The 16,838-nt window shown below is 40.2% G+C and overlaps 1 protein-coding gene across 1 annotated transcript; it reads left to right on the top strand.

Annotated features, from left to right (window-relative positions):
- The first annotated feature begins 80 nt into the window (after positions 1–80).
- On the top strand, positions 81–15,156 carry GGH (gamma-glutamyl hydrolase). Its single transcript, XM_069004849.1, has 9 exons — positions 81–394; positions 1,185–1,299; positions 2,693–2,743; positions 5,905–5,989; positions 8,395–8,533; positions 9,385–9,491; positions 9,596–9,686; positions 10,916–11,053; positions 13,135–15,156. The coding sequence occupies exons 1-9, from the start codon at positions 265–267 to the stop codon at positions 13,254–13,256; spliced, it is 978 nt and encodes a 325-aa protein (XP_068860950.1). The 5' UTR covers positions 81–264; the 3' UTR covers positions 13,257–15,156.
- Positions 15,157–16,838: the final 1,682 nt, after the last annotated feature.

The following is a 16,838-nucleotide window of genomic DNA, read 5'->3' as shown; positions in this document are numbered from 1 at the left end:
CTCTTCCGTCACCGTTCGGCGGCACCAGCACCCCTCTCCCGGAGAAGGAAGAGGCGGCGGGCGGTAGCGGGGGGTGTGCTCCGGCCGGGCTCAGCCCGCGGGCGGGGCAGCGAGCCGGGACTGCATTTCCCAGCGAGCTGCGCTGCGGGCGGGCCCGGAGCTGCGTGCGCACGGCCGGGTGCCGAGCCGAGCCGTTCCGGCAGCCGTGCCCGGAGGCGAGCCGTGCCCCGAGCCGTGCCCCGGTCGCTGTGCCCGGCGGTGGCCATGGGGCGCCTGGCAGGGCTCCGTCCCATGGCGGCCGCCGCGCTCCTCGTGGTGCTGCTGCGCTGCGGCTCCGCCGCCTCGCTGGCGCGGCGCGACCTCGCGGCGGAGCGCAATGACAGACCCATCATCGGTAAGGGGCCGCGGGGCCTCGCACCCTGCCTTGGCCCGGCGGGGGGAGGGAAGCGTCTCCCGCAGCGGAGGTTTGCCTAGAGCTGTTGTAAGCAGCGTTACGCTCTACGTCCTTTCTCTAAAAATCAGTCTGGTTTGAGAGAAGTTACAGTGCTGAGCAGTCATAGCAGGGAAGCCAGGTCTTAGTCAGGTAATGTGTGTTTATGTGGTACCTTGTGACGGAGCACCGTAATTGATGCCCCGTTGTCTCGGTGCCTGCGGTTCCTCTAGGCAGTAAATGTATCGCTGCAAGCTGGTATATGGGAAATGGGGGTTTAATTAATGAGAGTCTTAGGAGGAGCAGCTGAGGAGCCTGGGGTGGTTTGGGCTGGAGAATAGAAGGCTCGGGGGTGACTTTACTGTTCTTTACAATGGCTTGAAAGGAGGTTGTAGCCAGGTTGGGGTCGCTCTATTCTTGGCAGCTAGCAATAGGACAAGAGGACAGAGTCTTAAGCTACCTAGGAGAGGTTTAGGTTAGACATAGGAAGAATTTCCTCATTGGAAGGGTGATTACGTACTGTAATGGACTGCCCAGGGGAAGTGGTGGAGTCACTGTCCTTGGAGGTGTTTAAGGAAAGACTGGACGTGGCACTTGTTTTATGGTCTAGTTGACCTATGTTCAGTCATAGGTTGGATTCGATGATCTCAGAGGTCTTTTCCAAACTAATTGATTAAGTGATTTTGTGATTTTTCTTTCAGTGTGTAGCATTTGCCATTTGTATAGTGCTAATTTTCTTTCTTGGGCCCTTCAGGGATATTGTCACAGGAATGTCACTTTGATGAGTACCAGAGGTTTGGAAGATCTTATATTGCAGCTTCATATGTGAAGTTTGTGGAATCTGCCGGTGCTCGAGCTGTGCCAATAAGGTACATTTTTTATATCCTTAAGAATGGATAATAATTGCATTATGTAAGGTTTGTACCATTTTAGAGGCACAGAAAGCAGTTGTACTGCTTTTCTCAGTCTTTATTGTTCCTCAAAAACCATTTGAAAAATGCCAGAATTTTCAGAGAGTTTCAGAAATCAGAATAAAAGCAGAGTGGAACATGTACTTTTTAATGCTATTTCTTATGTTAAAAAATAGTCTTTCTTTGAAAAGTACTAATTTCTTTTACCAGTAAAACTGCCTTCTATAGTTTGCATGCATGGTTTTTGAAGTTAGCTATATTCTGTCTACTGTGTAGTGCCCCACAAACACGCATAGATACCTAGATACATAGATAGCTATATCTTTTTTTTCACATTTTATAGCCCTGGAATTCAAGGAATCAAGGAAGGCTGTCAGTACTCCTTTCAGAAACCAAAGTCCAGTTCTGTTCAAACTATGGGTCACTAATTCCTTGTATTTTGGTTGTTTGGTAAAAAGTAGCAAAGTAACAGCTGACAGTACTTCATGCCAATGCTTAGCTATAAAATATTAAGAGCACTGAAACCAGGTGATAAAATTATAAATTTCAGTACTTAAAAACAATACTAATACAGCTGCAGAAAAATAAAATAGGATGTATCTACACAGCCCAGTAAGAGTGCCACTTAAGTGCCCGAATTAGAAGCCAGCATTCCTCACATAGCTGCTTGAGCTTTCAGAATGTTTGTTGACCAGAAGCTTCACCAATGAATGGTTGCTTCTAATTCTGGCAGTTACTTGCAGCAAAGCTGAACACTTTCACTGACACCCAGCATATCAGTTCTGCAGAAGTGCAGCCATCTGTGCTGCTTTTGGCTGGGGTAGAGTTAATTTTCTTCACAGTAACTGGTGTGGGGGTGTGTTTTGGATTTGTGCTGAACACAGGGTTGATAATATAGAGATGTTTTTGTTATTGCTGAGCAGGGCTTACAACAGAGCCAAGGCCTTTTCTGCTTTTCCTACTGCCACACTGGCAAGGAGGCTGGGGGTGCATGGGTGTGACCCACTGTTGGCAGCTCTGCCCTTCTTGGAGTCAGTTGGAAACCGGAGTTGCCGGTCTGCAGGAAATAATAACCATGCCATTCATGTAAATGGTAAATTTTTCAAGTGTCTGCAGAAGGGTCTCAGAGTACCTCATCAGGAGCTGTACCTGACAGGGCCCTGTTTTCAATCTTGTGGATCGAGCTATTTCAAGTGAAATGTTTCATTTGATTTGTGTCTATTTTACTCTATTTAAAACATGCCTTCTGCATATTTTCTGTGTCAGACATTTCCGTTCAGTAGAGATTATATTTTTATGGTTAAACACATGTATTTTGTATGTATTCTGTAATTATTTTTTGGTGTTTCAGATTAAATCTTACAGATGAAGAATATGATAAAATATTCCACTCTATTAATGGGTAAGTTTTGATCACTTTCAGCTTTCTGTTGAAAGACATGATAGTTCTGGTTTTGGGCTGTGCTGTGTTCCCATGGACATTGTCTTCCTGCTCTTTCGAGAGGTTGGGCTGGGCACTGCAGACATGAAAATATGTTCTAAGACACAGAATGCATTGTTTCATCCAGTACTGGTGTTCTGCGTTTCCTTCCTTGAGGAACATGTCAGATAATCTGCAGCAGTGCCAAGGCTCATCTTGGCATTCCCTTGTGCTTGTCTGCAGGCAGGGAGAAGTGGCATTATAGTTAAGAGCAGTTTTGCAAGTGAAATACTCTGCTTCCTCTTCGTTAATTTTTCTGTCTTCCTCATTTGAGCTGTCACCTTCATTTTGATGTTTAATAGCACTTGCTTGGTATTTCACCCCTGTTTCTACCCTTTCTTCCCTCTTTCAGTTCTTTCCATATCTCCTCTATTATAAAAGTTTCTGATTTCCAGTGTCTTCTACTCTTTTCTCTCTACGTGTGCTCTCTCTCTTGCTACTTGAATGGTCTGTCTTGCCTGTTGTGATCTGTGGCTTAGGTCTTTGTTAGACAAACTTCCTGGCTTTTCAGGGGATCTATGGCAACTGCCATCCCCATGTTCTTCCTGTATTTCAAATGTGGGATGTGATCTTGCCTAACAGTTTTTATTGTGGACTAAGAAAAGTCAAAACTTTTTGTGGTTTTTTTGCAGTGTGCTAGAAGTGCACTTTAGAAGAGTAAAATCAGCTGATGCTACACTTCACAGCTGATTTTGTGTGAGGCCAGAGCATGTGATTGGGCTACTTGTAGTCATGAGATGAGCATCTTAAACCATTTGTTTGGTTTAAACCATTAAACATTTGTTAAGCTTATGCATATACTAGAATGTTAATCTGCATGTGTAGACCTTGAATATTTAGACCTTTGGCTGTCTGGGGAGTGCAGTGTCCTCCTACGTACATCAAGATGCCCTGGACACTAAGGGTCTTTGCAGTCTTGCACTATAAGTGAATATAAGTGATGCTTTCTCTGCTGTGTGCTGTTGGAGACAAAATGAATCATTTCATTCCTTTCTCATGGCTACCAGCTTCTCTTTGGTTGTCAGAAGGGCTTCCACCAATGGGGTCTCTCATTGTTTCTGCCTCACCACCTACGTCAATCCAGAAGAGTGTTTGGAAAGCAGATCCATTTCCTTTGTCCTTCTGTCCTTGCAGTCAGAAGTCAGTTGAGTTTGTGTTATGTAGGTGAGTAAGGATAGTCTGATTTTCCTCTTGCAGCCCTCTACCATCACCTGTTGTCTTCCACAATAAAACTGTGTTTAAATAACAAAGTGTTTAAATAACAAAAAAGATCTCTGGAGGGCATGACTTGTGTTCTGTGGAAATTCAGAATAAGAAAGAGATACATTGATCTTTCATATTGTTCTTTGAAGCTGGAAATTACTTACTTAATAAATGCTGCTGCCTTAAAATAATGGAATTTGCTATAGTAAAGACATAATTTTATGAATGTACTCCTGAGGTAGCCATTGAAATGTCCAATGGAAATCATCTAACCAGCTCTAACCAGTTAGAGATACTGGAATACACCTAGTTGCATTTCAATCTGCTTATGACAATGTCAAGCCATTATCATTGCTACTTAATGGGTTATTTCCTTCTTGCTTTAGCAAAAATGACAATCATTTTTCTAATTAGTATAGTCCAGGTTTTGGTTTGAACAGGTGGAGTGAATTCTCTACCACTTCCAGGTAAAGATCACCTTATTTGTCTAATTAGATCTCTGAAGAAATCAATAATCTGGCCTATTTTGAAAATACCTTTAGCTGTATTGATTTTCAGTGTTGATACTGGGAAGTAAAGTTTTTTGTATTTTTGTGAATACTACTTTTCCACTAAATACTTGATGGCTTTTAGATGATCCTGTGCATTATTCACTTAAAAAAAACCTGGTCACAGGGGTTTAAATGCACATTTGCTGTGCAAATGCTTGGGATCATGTGGGATGTTAGTTGTTTCTAACTGCTTTTTAGTATCTCACTGATACAGATTGCCATTTCCAGAGCACAGAAATATAGAGGAAATCCTACACGCATTTCAGTAACAAATCAACACCTAATGGATGTGACTTGAGTAAATCTAATTGAGGTTCTGCAGCAGTGGGTTAGGGAATGCTCACACATCCAGTTCTGTTGGTTCTACAGGCACTGTTCCAGTTACAGCCAGAAGAGGCTTCCTTTATTTCATGTTACTTTTTCTGATAGTACTTGATTATTTTACGTGTCATCAGGTGTCCATGTAAATTCTCTGCTAGACTGTACTGAATCTTTCTCTTCTGTGGTGTTTGTTTGGGTTTGTGGAGCCACACAGGGAATTGCCATTCCTGATTATATTTTGGGGGGGAAAAAGCTTTTGCACTATTTCTGTGAAATTGTCCCCGAGATTGTTTTGTCTTCCTTAGCTCTCTGGGATCCTGTGTGACCAAAGGTTATGGTCAAATGTACTTTTCCTCCTTTCTTGATAGGAACTTTTTGATCTGTGTTGTCTCCAATGAGAAGGTCGGTGTGTCAGGGCCACAATTCTACTTTTCTGAAACTGAGCAGGATGAATTGAGATTTGGGCTGGAATTTTAAAGTGGTAGTGAGAGCCAGCTGAGAGGCAGGATAGGAACTCAGAGAGTCGTGGCTTGCAACCATTTTGTATACCAGCTGAAATCTGTGTATTTTATGTATTTTCTGTTCACTTTCTTCTTCCATATGTTGTGTTAGGCTTGATCTATACTTTGTGATAGAGTAACCATTATTCAGTAGAAGAACACTAAGATTAAATTAAAGACTGAAACACCTAAACTCACCTGTCTGCATGTGCTCTAGCTGTCCAAAGTCACATAATTAATGGAATGCTAGTCAGTACAGCCAGTGGAGCTGACAGGGCTGTCCCACCTACCCACCACTCAGGTGGCTGGTCCTGAAAACCTATTTGAATCTCCAGTGTCTTTCCTGACTAGATCTGTGTTGTCCATAATGGGATGCCTGTCTGTAGATTTCTAAAACCTAGACCTGAATCATACCCTTAAAACTGCTGTCAGACATTTTTCTGTGTACATTGTCCAAGTTTTGAGTTGATCACTGTTGCTAATCATATTCTTGGATGTTGCCTTTCAGGGTACTTTTTCCAGGAGGTGGTGTGGATCTTAGGACTTCAGAGTATTCAAGGGTTGCTAAGATATTTTACCACAAGGCCTTGGAGGTAATTACTAAGGAGCAGTTGGTTCTTGTTACTATCACTGTTCAGAGATCAAAATCACCAGGTTCATATTTTTCATAGTTTTGCACTGTCATTGAGTGTGTTAACTCTAGGCCTGAAAGTAGGTAGCTTATTTCTTGCTTCTGCATAAAGCTTCTGCATTAATAGCTTAAGATTCAGGCTTGTGACACCTACTCCTGTTATATGTTGTGTTATGGTCTTAAACTCCAGAGTTCTTCAGGTGAGAACAGTATTGTTTATTTGCTGTACCTGAGGCTTTATAGGTCTATGTGAACTTGCCAGTGAGGAATTGCTCTTTCACCTTTGCTGCTGACTTTCCAACAGCAGGCAAGGAAAGTGCAGGCAGTGGCATTCACAGGACCAGTCAGCTGCTGCAATTCAGTAATAGAGCTCCCTTTACTCTTCAGTTCCTGTGGCACCAATGTTTCTATGCTTTTGTCTGTCTTTATTTGCAGTGTGTCTTGCAAGGAGTGTCTCACTGTTATGTGAGACAATTTCATTTGTCTCTTTGGAGCTGCTCACTGTGTGAACTGCAGCCTGTCTCTTGGTATTCATCACTGGGGCAAGGGTTTCTTGTGGTTTCTTGTGCGATTATGAAATTATGTTGACATTTCACAATGATGAACTGAATTGCCTATGTCACTTTATGATCAGAGAGACAGGTTTATTTGCTGATATGTGTACAGCCAGTGAGTGAAGGGCAGAAAATAATATTCAGTTCATCAAGGCAGGGTTTTTTTCTTTGCTGTTTGTGATAATTTTGTGTTTTGAGTTTCATCTTTCAAATCTTAATAGTGCTATAAAATATTGCTAGCTTTACTCCTGTAACGTAAGCTACAATAGTCAAGAGTATCTTTACAAGTACAGAATGACTGAATTTTATCTTTTTCTAACCCATATGAAGGGTCCTTTTCGTTTGCAAATGTTCACAATGAGAAATTACTTTGATCTGTCTCTGCTTTATTTTGAATAGAGTGCGTGAAATGGTAATCCCCATTCAAGTCAGTAGAATTTTACTAGCTAGGCAAAAATCTAAATGAAATACTTTTTTCCAGCTCTTAAATTAGTTTTTAAAATGTGATATCTTGAGTGTTGTTTAATACATGCTTAGCCTCCAGGCTCTTGTTTATTTTAAAAAAGGGGGAAGGGGCACAAAATCTTAGTTTCAGTTGTAATTGGTTTTAAACTGTAGTTTATTTTTTGCCTTCAGTAGTTTTAGCCCTCACTTGCAACTCCACTGTCTGTCTTTCATGTAAGTCCCATGCCAAAATGTAAATGACAGGTGGTCATGAAGACTCTGCAGCCCTATCAGCCTTCTTTCTTTACATCTTCCTTGCTTTGCTCTGAGGAGAAGTAGTTCTGTGGGCTTTTATTACCATACTGTCAGTAATGCAGTAGGGGAACATTTTTATTCTGAGCCTGTCATGTCAGCTTTCTCAAAAATGGCTTTGAGCAGCAGCTCTTCAGGGGTGATGTGTGTGTTTTGTGGTCTGCATAACTTAAAAATGTTTAGAAACAAGTTAGGAAAAAACCAGTCAGGTTCCACAAAAACAGGAGTTCTGAAACATCCCAGTCTCCTACATGTGCTTATGATCAGGTACAAACCACTTAAAAATGCAGATTTCCAATGCATGTATACACCATGCTTAATTAGGTCACAAGAAGCTAGTTAGGTTCTTGGTTTTTTGCTTTCTTTTTCTCCTTTTTGCTTTTTTTTTTTTATATTGTTTTCACACTGACCTGCCAGTTCTTATTCTTTTGAAAATGACTGCTACTTTTTAATGTTGCTTAAATGCACATTTTGTCTTTTTGGAACACAGGTCCAAACCTGCTAGTTAAACAATCATTTAAGTATGTCACATAAGACCGTAGCTGTGCTAGTAGCAGGATTCTTGTTTTCTTAATACAGTTCTGTGGGCACAGACATTGCAAAAGTTCCTTGCTATGTGATCAGTGTGCTTCATAGAAAAGTATGAATTATAATAGGTAGGCTTTCCCTCAAAATGGTGACAGACTCTTCTGTGTCCCTTCTAATGATTGCTTTTTTTAATTGAAATGTTGCCATTTTGTGGTTTCTGTTTAGGCTGCTCTCAACATTACTTGTAGAACAGAACAGTAAAATCAGTATCCACATTAGGCTCAGTTTGCTACTTCAACACATACATATATCATTTAGTCTTCATATTCTAGGAGAAACTCTAAGGGAGTCTGTGCTTATTTCAACTGCAATTGAACTGTTAAAATTTCTGTGGTAGCAATTCACACTACTGTAGTAGTTATACTTCTCACCTAGAGAAGAGAAAGTGAAAAGAGTAGGAAGCTCTTGTCAGTCTCTTTTCTGTAAATTTTTATTACTGTTTCCTTATGTTGTTGCTTTTATTTTGTAGGCTAATGATAAAGGAGATTATTTCCCAATATGGGGAACATGTCTTGGACACGAAGAGCTTACATATCTCACAAGTGGTGAAGTTTTACTTGTTCATACCAAGACAAATGGTTTTTCACTCCCTCTGAACTTTACCTCAGGTGAAAAATTTATTACATCTTGTGTCTGAGTCTTGCTAAGAGGTGTTGGGTTTTGTTAAGGATAAATATTGTGGGGTGGATGTTTGGGAGGTTTCTGATTATTATTTCTGCTAAATTCTTTGTAATTAAGTTGCCTTGACTGTTTTTGTAAAGTCAGTGCAACTGTCACTTCTAAAGCAGAGAAGTGAGCACAAGCCATTTGAAACCAAGAGCAGTCAGCAAAAACCACAGTTGTGGCTCTTTGACTCATTTGAAAATTCAGACGTATGGAGTAATGTCTGCTTAGGGTCCTTTCTTGTTACCCAGTTGAATAAAATTCACAGGTTCAAAGCCTTTCAAACTTGGAGAGCAGGGGATCTTAAATTTTTCGAATCACATTTTCCTAATGATGAATAGTACCATTACTGTCCCATTTGAACAGTATTGAAATCAGAGAGATCCCTTATGGTAGAGCTGTGGCTCTCAGCAGCACTGGTAAAATGTGGCCCCTGTTGATATTTTACCCTTTGTGAGTAATCCATCTGCAGACTGTGGAGCATTCACAAATTCTGTCACTTGTGCTCATTGTGAGTGGAAGGGCCACTGAAATGAATGTCAAAGAATGATGCTTATTTTAGTGAGAACTTAGGTAGCAAAGCTGCATCCTCTCTGGAAAATACTGGTAACAGCATATTGGAAATCTGTTGTAGTTAATTCACTGATATTTCTTGCAGGATATTCTAAAGTAATAAAGATTTACTGCCAAAAAAGTTTACTTTAACGCAGCATTTTATTAATTGTCTTCTGTCAGTTTAAGTCCATCTGAGACCAGCTTGGGTAATGGAAAATACAATTTTTTTTCTTTGTAATAGCTGCAAAAGACAGTAAAATGTTCAGGAATTTCCCTGATGATGTATTACATGCGCTTGCTACTGAGCCATTGACATCAAACTTTCATGTGTGGAGCCTCTCCTTGGAGGTATTTGATCTTTTTATTTTCTGCATACAAACTTTTTTTTTGGTTAAAACTAGAAATAAATAAGCAAATAACACCTTTTCCCTCTTCCTCCTCTCTTATCACAGAATTTCACAAATAATGAAGAGCTTCGTACTTTCTATAGAGTTCTGACTACTAACACTGATGATGAAGTGGAATTTATATCTACCATGGAAGGTAAGGAAAGTAATTTCCTTTGGAAACTGTGACTGTTACAAGGTAGTTTTTTAGAGGTGTTGTGGCACCAATGTGAATTTGTATTGCAAGTTGTTAGAATAGCAGGGTGAGCATCAGCCCTGTCAGTGCTCTGGCTGTGAGGAGCATTTCTGTTTGCAGTTTGTATTTTATCTTTTGAGTATTGTGAGCCTCATTACTCCTCCCACCTGCTGTTCCCCTTCCAGATAAGCTGTTACACTTTAGCACTGGCATATTTGAGTGCTGTGGTGTGAACTGCACAGCACTTGTGCTGCGGTAGTTGAATCCCTGCGCAGTGCAGTGTGCCTCTGTCAAACCTTGCTTCCCAGCTGTCTGCTTAGGCTGGTGCTTTTTGTGTTTGCTGTATGGGAAAAACAATCCAGGCTGCTGAGGGAACAGCAATATCTCTCATTACCTTAGCGGCAGTGCTGGTAATTGCCCTCCTCCAAAAGCTTTTGCATGACTTGTTTTGTCTGTTTCAAACTGGGCTTGCTCAGCTCAGGAAACAAGTTAGCTCTCCAGGGAGTGTTTTATCTTGATCAGTGCACCACTAGCAGCCCTACTGTAAGGCCCAGCTGTCACCAATGGGATTCTTCTGTGTGGCATCCTGGCTGTCCTCCAAAAGAGAAGAATAGCACTTTGATCAGCAAACCTGATTGGGCTAATGACAGGCATCACCCGTGCCTGCAAGCAGTTTATCACAGAGCAGTCATCAGCTGCTGTGCCACTGTTCCCTGGAAGAGAGCTAAGGACTGACTCCCCCAAAATGTATCAGGCCTAGCTGGAGCAGATGGGAGCTGCCCCTGGATCAGCTGGGCCTTCAAGGTGATACTAAGACTTGGATCTCTCCCATGGAACTGGCATCCTGTATGGCTGTGAATGCTGACTGATGCTGGCAGCAGATAGGAAGCTTTGAGACTGATACACTTGAAACATTATTTTTTAGTGTGTGTATATACATTAATTTTGAAATGAATAATCAAGAAAATGATGTACAGATATTTTCTTCCATGTAATGAGACCCTTCTTTTACAATATCCATTTATTTTTCCTTCAGTTCCACTCTGTGTTTCAACTCTCTGTTTATGCTTTTGTGAAACTGTTGATAAGTGAGGTATATTTGTAGCTTATCCTTTGAGTTTCTTTTGCAGTAAGATTAAGCACATAATTCTTAAGGCATACAACTTTACATGCCTTGTGTTTTGTTGTAGCATACAAATATCCAATTTATGGCATGCAGTGGCATCCAGAGAAAAATCCTTTTGAGTGGAAGGATTCTCCAGGCATTCCACATTCACCATCTGCTGTAAGAGCAGCATATTATATGGCTGATTTCTTCGTTAATGAAGGTAAAAAGTTTATTATCTATAAATGTTGGGGGTTAGAGTGAAGCATTCCTTGAAAAACTTTGAAAACTTTTTCAGCTGTCACAGTTCAGTACCCCATAGCGCTTTCTGAGAAGATTACTCTGTAAGCTTTACAGGCTTATAAAACACCAAAGGATACTAGAAATAGAATGGCTTAGTGAAAGTAACATCAAAAGGCCAAGCATTCCACAAACTGTTTTCACTAGGCTGGCTCTAAAACATTGTTCTGTGACTTTCTACCATTTCAAAATATCCCTGTAACATTTTGGCTTCTCTTGCACAAAGACAATAAAACAAAAAAAGTACTCCATTCATAATTGCAGGGGCTTCTTCAGTTCCAAACTGGCTTGCAGTCATTCAGTGTGTTGCCAATTTTGCTCGCAAAATGCATACACCAGGGATTATAAATATGGCTTGGGCAGTATGGATGTGTCAGAGGGGTGCAATACAGTGCCCTACAGTTGCTTACTATAGACAGCACAAGAAGTTTTTGAATTTTACAGAGCTGATAATTTTTTTTTGTTGTTTATACCCTAGGAATCTGGAAGTAACTAATGCATAACATTTTGATAGTTTATGACACTACTGGTCTATTTGTTATAAATAAGCAGGATATGAATAGAGGAGTATTTGAAGGAATCAGACTTTATTCCTTTATTTATCCCTACCAAACCCTTCTGCTGGACTCTTTTATGAAATTGTCTTGCTTCCTTGATGGGGCCTATGAAGAACATAATGATTAAGCTGGTTGAGTTTGGTCTCTAGACTTGATCTCTAATCAAAAGAGTCAACTTAATGAAAGAAGATAGACAGTGATGTAAAGAAGTGCAGTTTGTGCTGGTCAGTGAGAGAGTAGAAGTAAAAGTTGCATTTCATACAAATTCAGGGTGCTTTTTTGCATAAAGTAGTCCTACTCCTCTTTGTGAAAATGTAGCAAAACCTTTTTGATAGGAAACTTACAGCCAGGCAGAACTGGGCCTCTGAGCAGCCTGGTCTAGTGGAATGTGTCCCTGTGATCTATTAGATGGTGGACTATGACAAAAATTAAGGGGAAAATAGGAGAAAATACAGTATGAGTCTGGTTTTAATTTTGTAGTCTAATTCTAGAATGCAGTGTGTTTTCTGGCTTTGTTTGCTACTTTCTCTAGTATCTGTCTGCAGACTGTATTCCCAACAGAAGTAAGCTCGCTCAGGCCATTATCCAAGTTAGGTGGGACAAAGCAAGTGCCAAGTCTGCTTGTAAAGGCTATTGAGACATACTGCATGTGAGTTCTGTGTATGTGTACACATACAAGGAGCTTGTGCAGAGTGCCACACAGATGTGTCACTATCTTTGGGATCTTCAGACCTACAATTCCGGTAGAGCAAACTTTCTTCAGCCCGCGGTGTCTACCCCGATCTCATCTACCAAATCCTAAATTATTCTTCACTGCCTCTCCAGTCTTTTGGGGAGTTACTGAAGAATAAGCTGCTCCTACTGAGTACTTCATATCATAACTTTGCAATGAGTATTCACATTTTTGTGAATGTAAGCTAATGTAAGGCAGAATATCTTCCCTAACTTTGAGAATAAATCACAAGATGAAAAATATACTCATGTAAAAATATACTCATGTGTGATCACTTAGTAACTAAGCCGTTCCACTGAAATACCATTTTTTCTATCCATCCATCCATCATTAATTTTAACTTGTGTAGAGTTGCCAACATGATAAACCAGAGGAGGATTCAATTTTATTGTCCTCACCAGCACAGTCCATGCAGCTTTCAGTAGGCTGATACTCTGATGCATTTCTTTCAGAGTTAAAAGTGCTGGTATTTCTGGTAGATACTGCCAGTATCTCATGGATGACTACTTCATACAGTCTTGGCTTTAAATTCTCCTTCCCCAGTAATAAAATATGCTGTAACCAGCTTTCTGAAGATGCATCTTCCCAGTTCTTCACGTACAAGCTACTGTAATTCCATTTTGTTGTGCTACACAAAATAACTTACTTTACCAAGATAAATACTGTCGAGGAGGATAACATTAAAATTATCTGTACTTTTACAATATTTTACAGCCCGGAAGAGCCTGCACCATTTCTCCAGTGAAGATGAGGAAGCAAAAGAATTGATCTATAATTATAATCCAGTTTATACAGGAACATTTTCTGCATTTCAGCAAACCTATTTTTTTGATTGAGTATCTTGTCAAAGGTGCAGTGTTGTTATTTATAAATGGAATTATTTGCCAGCGTTGTGTAATTAAGCTGATACAGTGACAGAAAGCTGGAACAGTTTTCCTTTACAATGATTTATTCTGTGTATCTTCTGCACCATTGAAACATTAATATATAAATTTATGTTCAGTAACATAATAATCATCTTGGATCACACTTGAAGGCAAGCTACAGAAAAATGTATTTTTCTTCCAGGAAAGATGACTTGATTATGCTTATAAACTTGGAAATAATCACCTTTGGTACAAGGAAAAGTTTTCATATATTTTAAAATATGAGACTTTATCTTTGTAAAATGTTGTGGACTGTGATAGCATTAGACACTTAGATACATTGTGTAGTAAAATCCTGTCCTTTTCCAACGATTTAGCAAATGAGACTCTTGGGTTTGTCATGGATATGTGTATGCAGCCAACTTCTTGACAGGAATTCCTTTGTCATTTCAAAAATTGACCAAAATAGTAAGGCATGATAGCAAAAAGACATTTTTGTCTAAGAGGCACGTTATATCCCATTTGTGAAACTGTTTCTTTTGTACATTCAGCATTATTTGGAGTCCTTATACCTTGTGAGGCCTTCATAAATATGAGGATGCAGTGTAAAGTCAGTATCGCAAATATCACATAAAATAAGTTTGGAGGGCATAGTTCAGTGCTGATTCCACTTTCAGTTCTTTTCAATTCAGTTTTATATATCCTCCAAGAATTTGTCTGGGAGTAACTAGAGTCAGCAGCCAGGTATGAGATGCAGACACTCATTCCTTTGTATTTAAAGGAATGTAAACCTAATTTTTTCTCTAAAGTGTCTGACTTTTCCTGTAGCTGCATACAGTTTTCACTTGAAGTCAAGAGGTAGTTTGCCATTAACTTAGTAAACAAGGTAGTTTCTTCCTGTCTTGTTTGAAAGTTCAGAGCAGCTAGAATTTAAACAGCAGATGAATGTATATGAGAAACCTGTTAAAGGTGACATAATGTGATAATAGCAGTTGCATGCAATACAGTGGTACCATTTTTTTTCTCTGCTTTGCTTCAGACATGGTGAAAGTTTTGTTCAGTGGTTTTGTACGTTGTCCAAAAAGGAACTAAGATTAGACAATCAGATATAATTCTCCTCTCTAGCATAGCTTCCAAACTCTTGTTGACATTACTAAGGATTTGGAGTTTATGAAGAATTCAGGTTTATTAACTTCAGCTCTGTTTTGTAGAACCTCATACTCTCAGGTACCATATCTGAATAAGTCTGGTAAGTTTCTCAGGTTTTTCAAGTAAAACATTCTCTAACTTGTTCTTTATCATGAAGCAACTGCATAAGAGAATGTGAAATGCATCACTTAGAAAAAACTATGAGGAAACATTAACTGTGACTAGCAGAAAAACACTTCCAGGTAATTACAAGCTTAAACGTGGTATTTTTACATTTGTCATATCAGCCAACTTAGTAAATGGCTCTTTTTAATATAGGTAACTTTATTAACTGACTCCTGAATAAAACCAAGTGTAAAAAGAGGACATGTGCTCTACAGTTGCATGTAAATACAGCAGCTATGATACTTAGAAACCAAGTCCAGTCTTCTACTTGTTGTTCAGGCTAAGTTCTTTGGAATAGCACTAAGAATTTGCTTAAGTAAGGTGGGCAAGTTTTAGCCTTAAACCAGAGATCAATCTTGCAAGTGAAATGTCTGCAATGGTAATAATTAGTTCCTAAATGTGTAACTATAAAGAATATTGTGTGTGATATGATGAGAGAAGTTTATATATTATGAATTTGTATGTATCTTTCCTTTATATCCTTTATGTTGTAAAGCCTTACTTGATGATATGCATGATTTTTCTATGATACATGGAATAAACTTTCATTCAAGCAGATTTGTATTTTTGTCATCTTTTAGATACTGGATGAAGCACCGACAACAGTCATTGTCTTCTTGTTTCCATCTGTGATAGTCATAAATGAGGAGGGCACTGTACAGGTTACAACCTGTGTTTGCTTTGGTCATGCCAGCAAGTCAGGGTTAGGATGAGTGAGATCCATGGTCTGGCACGGATGTGCTCAGAGCACAGGTACCCATGCCCAGGGCCTGAGCTTAAATGCACTTAAATGTGGCTGCTGAGACAAGGGGCAGGAGCTTTCAAGAAGGCTGCCCAGAGCTCCTTCTCACAGAGCAGGGCTCACCCCAGGGGCAGTGTCAGAGCTCGCTCGTGCACGGGCTGCCAAACCCCCATGAAAGTGGGAAGGGGCTGCAGCACTAATGGGGCTCTCCGGACTCTGAAAGCTGTAAGCAAAGAAACTTCTGTCTATTCCTTATAATACCCGATACCTTCCACATGTTCTCCAGCCAGAAGCAAACTATAGGAACCCAAAATTGTCTAGCAGTCACCTAACAGCAAGCTTAAAAGTGTGTTTTAAAGAAGGCCTCCTCTCTGCTCTGTGTTGTACAGTATGGTTTTTCATCGCACAGACAGAACTTCTAATACAGTTTTCAGAATTAATGCTAAAGAGAGAAGAGCCTGTGACCATACTCACAGCTTGCTGAGTCTGGTGTATGAGCCTAACCAGCTTTCTTGTTGCTGTGTGGGAAGAACATCCACGGATCAGCATACCCTGTGTATCTTGCAAACTACATTAAATCTCTAAGAAGGAAAAGTTTGAAATGGTTTCCTTCTTGGAGTATTCTGCTCTTCCCACTAGATGGCCTCCGAGAACCAGTATTTTCTGCAATTTTGTAATCGGGTGTGGTGGTGTCCCTAAAGTTGAGTAAGATATTTACTGTACCATGGTATGTAGTTATGTGCCAGGGTATTTGGGATGTGGAGGAAGAAGAAGGGAGGAGACAATAGGGCTGGAATCTTACAGGCACAACTGGGCATATTGGCAGGACTGCAGGAGAGAGTCTATGAGCATTCAGTTAATTCAGCTGGGATTAAATCTTGTTTCCAGTGAATACTTAAACCATTCAGGCATTAGCTGGAGGTGGCTGGAATTACACCTGTCTTTTCAGGTGGTTGTTCCACCCCTTTAGCTATAGAATCTGTCTTGGTTCCGTTTTCTATAAATATGAAACTAGCTCATGCAGAACAGGACGGACAGCTTAGATGGGAAGAACCAAGAGTTTGATCTCAGAAAACCTTTGCCTGGGAGGCAGGAAAGACCAGTTTGAATTCCTTCAGGTAAAGAAGAAATTACAGGGAAGAAACATCCTGAGTAAGTGCTGTAAATACGGAGTTAAAGAGTAAGAGGAAGAGCTTAACCCACAAGGTTCATTGTGGGGAAAAGCCAATCACAAAACAACTCACCCAAACCCCCCACCGCTTTTGGGCTGACAAGCTATACAAAATTCCCTGGCAAAGTAGTGAATCCAAAGCAGAGATTACTGTTCAAGCACTTCTATGCTGAATAGCTTGGTTTTAGGTTAAATTTTAACCCTTTCCCCTTTAGCATCAGTGCCACCTTATTCATTGCTGTGGATGCTGCTCAGCCAAAGAATATTGAAAGCTGGACTGTACTGGGAAGATTTCTATAGAAATTAGTGGCCTGTTAGGAACATG

This window comes from Aphelocoma coerulescens, chromosome 2, assembly GCF_041296385.1.
Source record: "Aphelocoma coerulescens isolate FSJ_1873_10779 chromosome 2, UR_Acoe_1.0, whole genome shotgun sequence".
NCBI lineage: Eukaryota > Metazoa > Chordata > Aves > Passeriformes > Corvidae > Aphelocoma > Aphelocoma coerulescens.
This window is presented reverse-complemented; position numbering and strand designations above follow the sequence as displayed.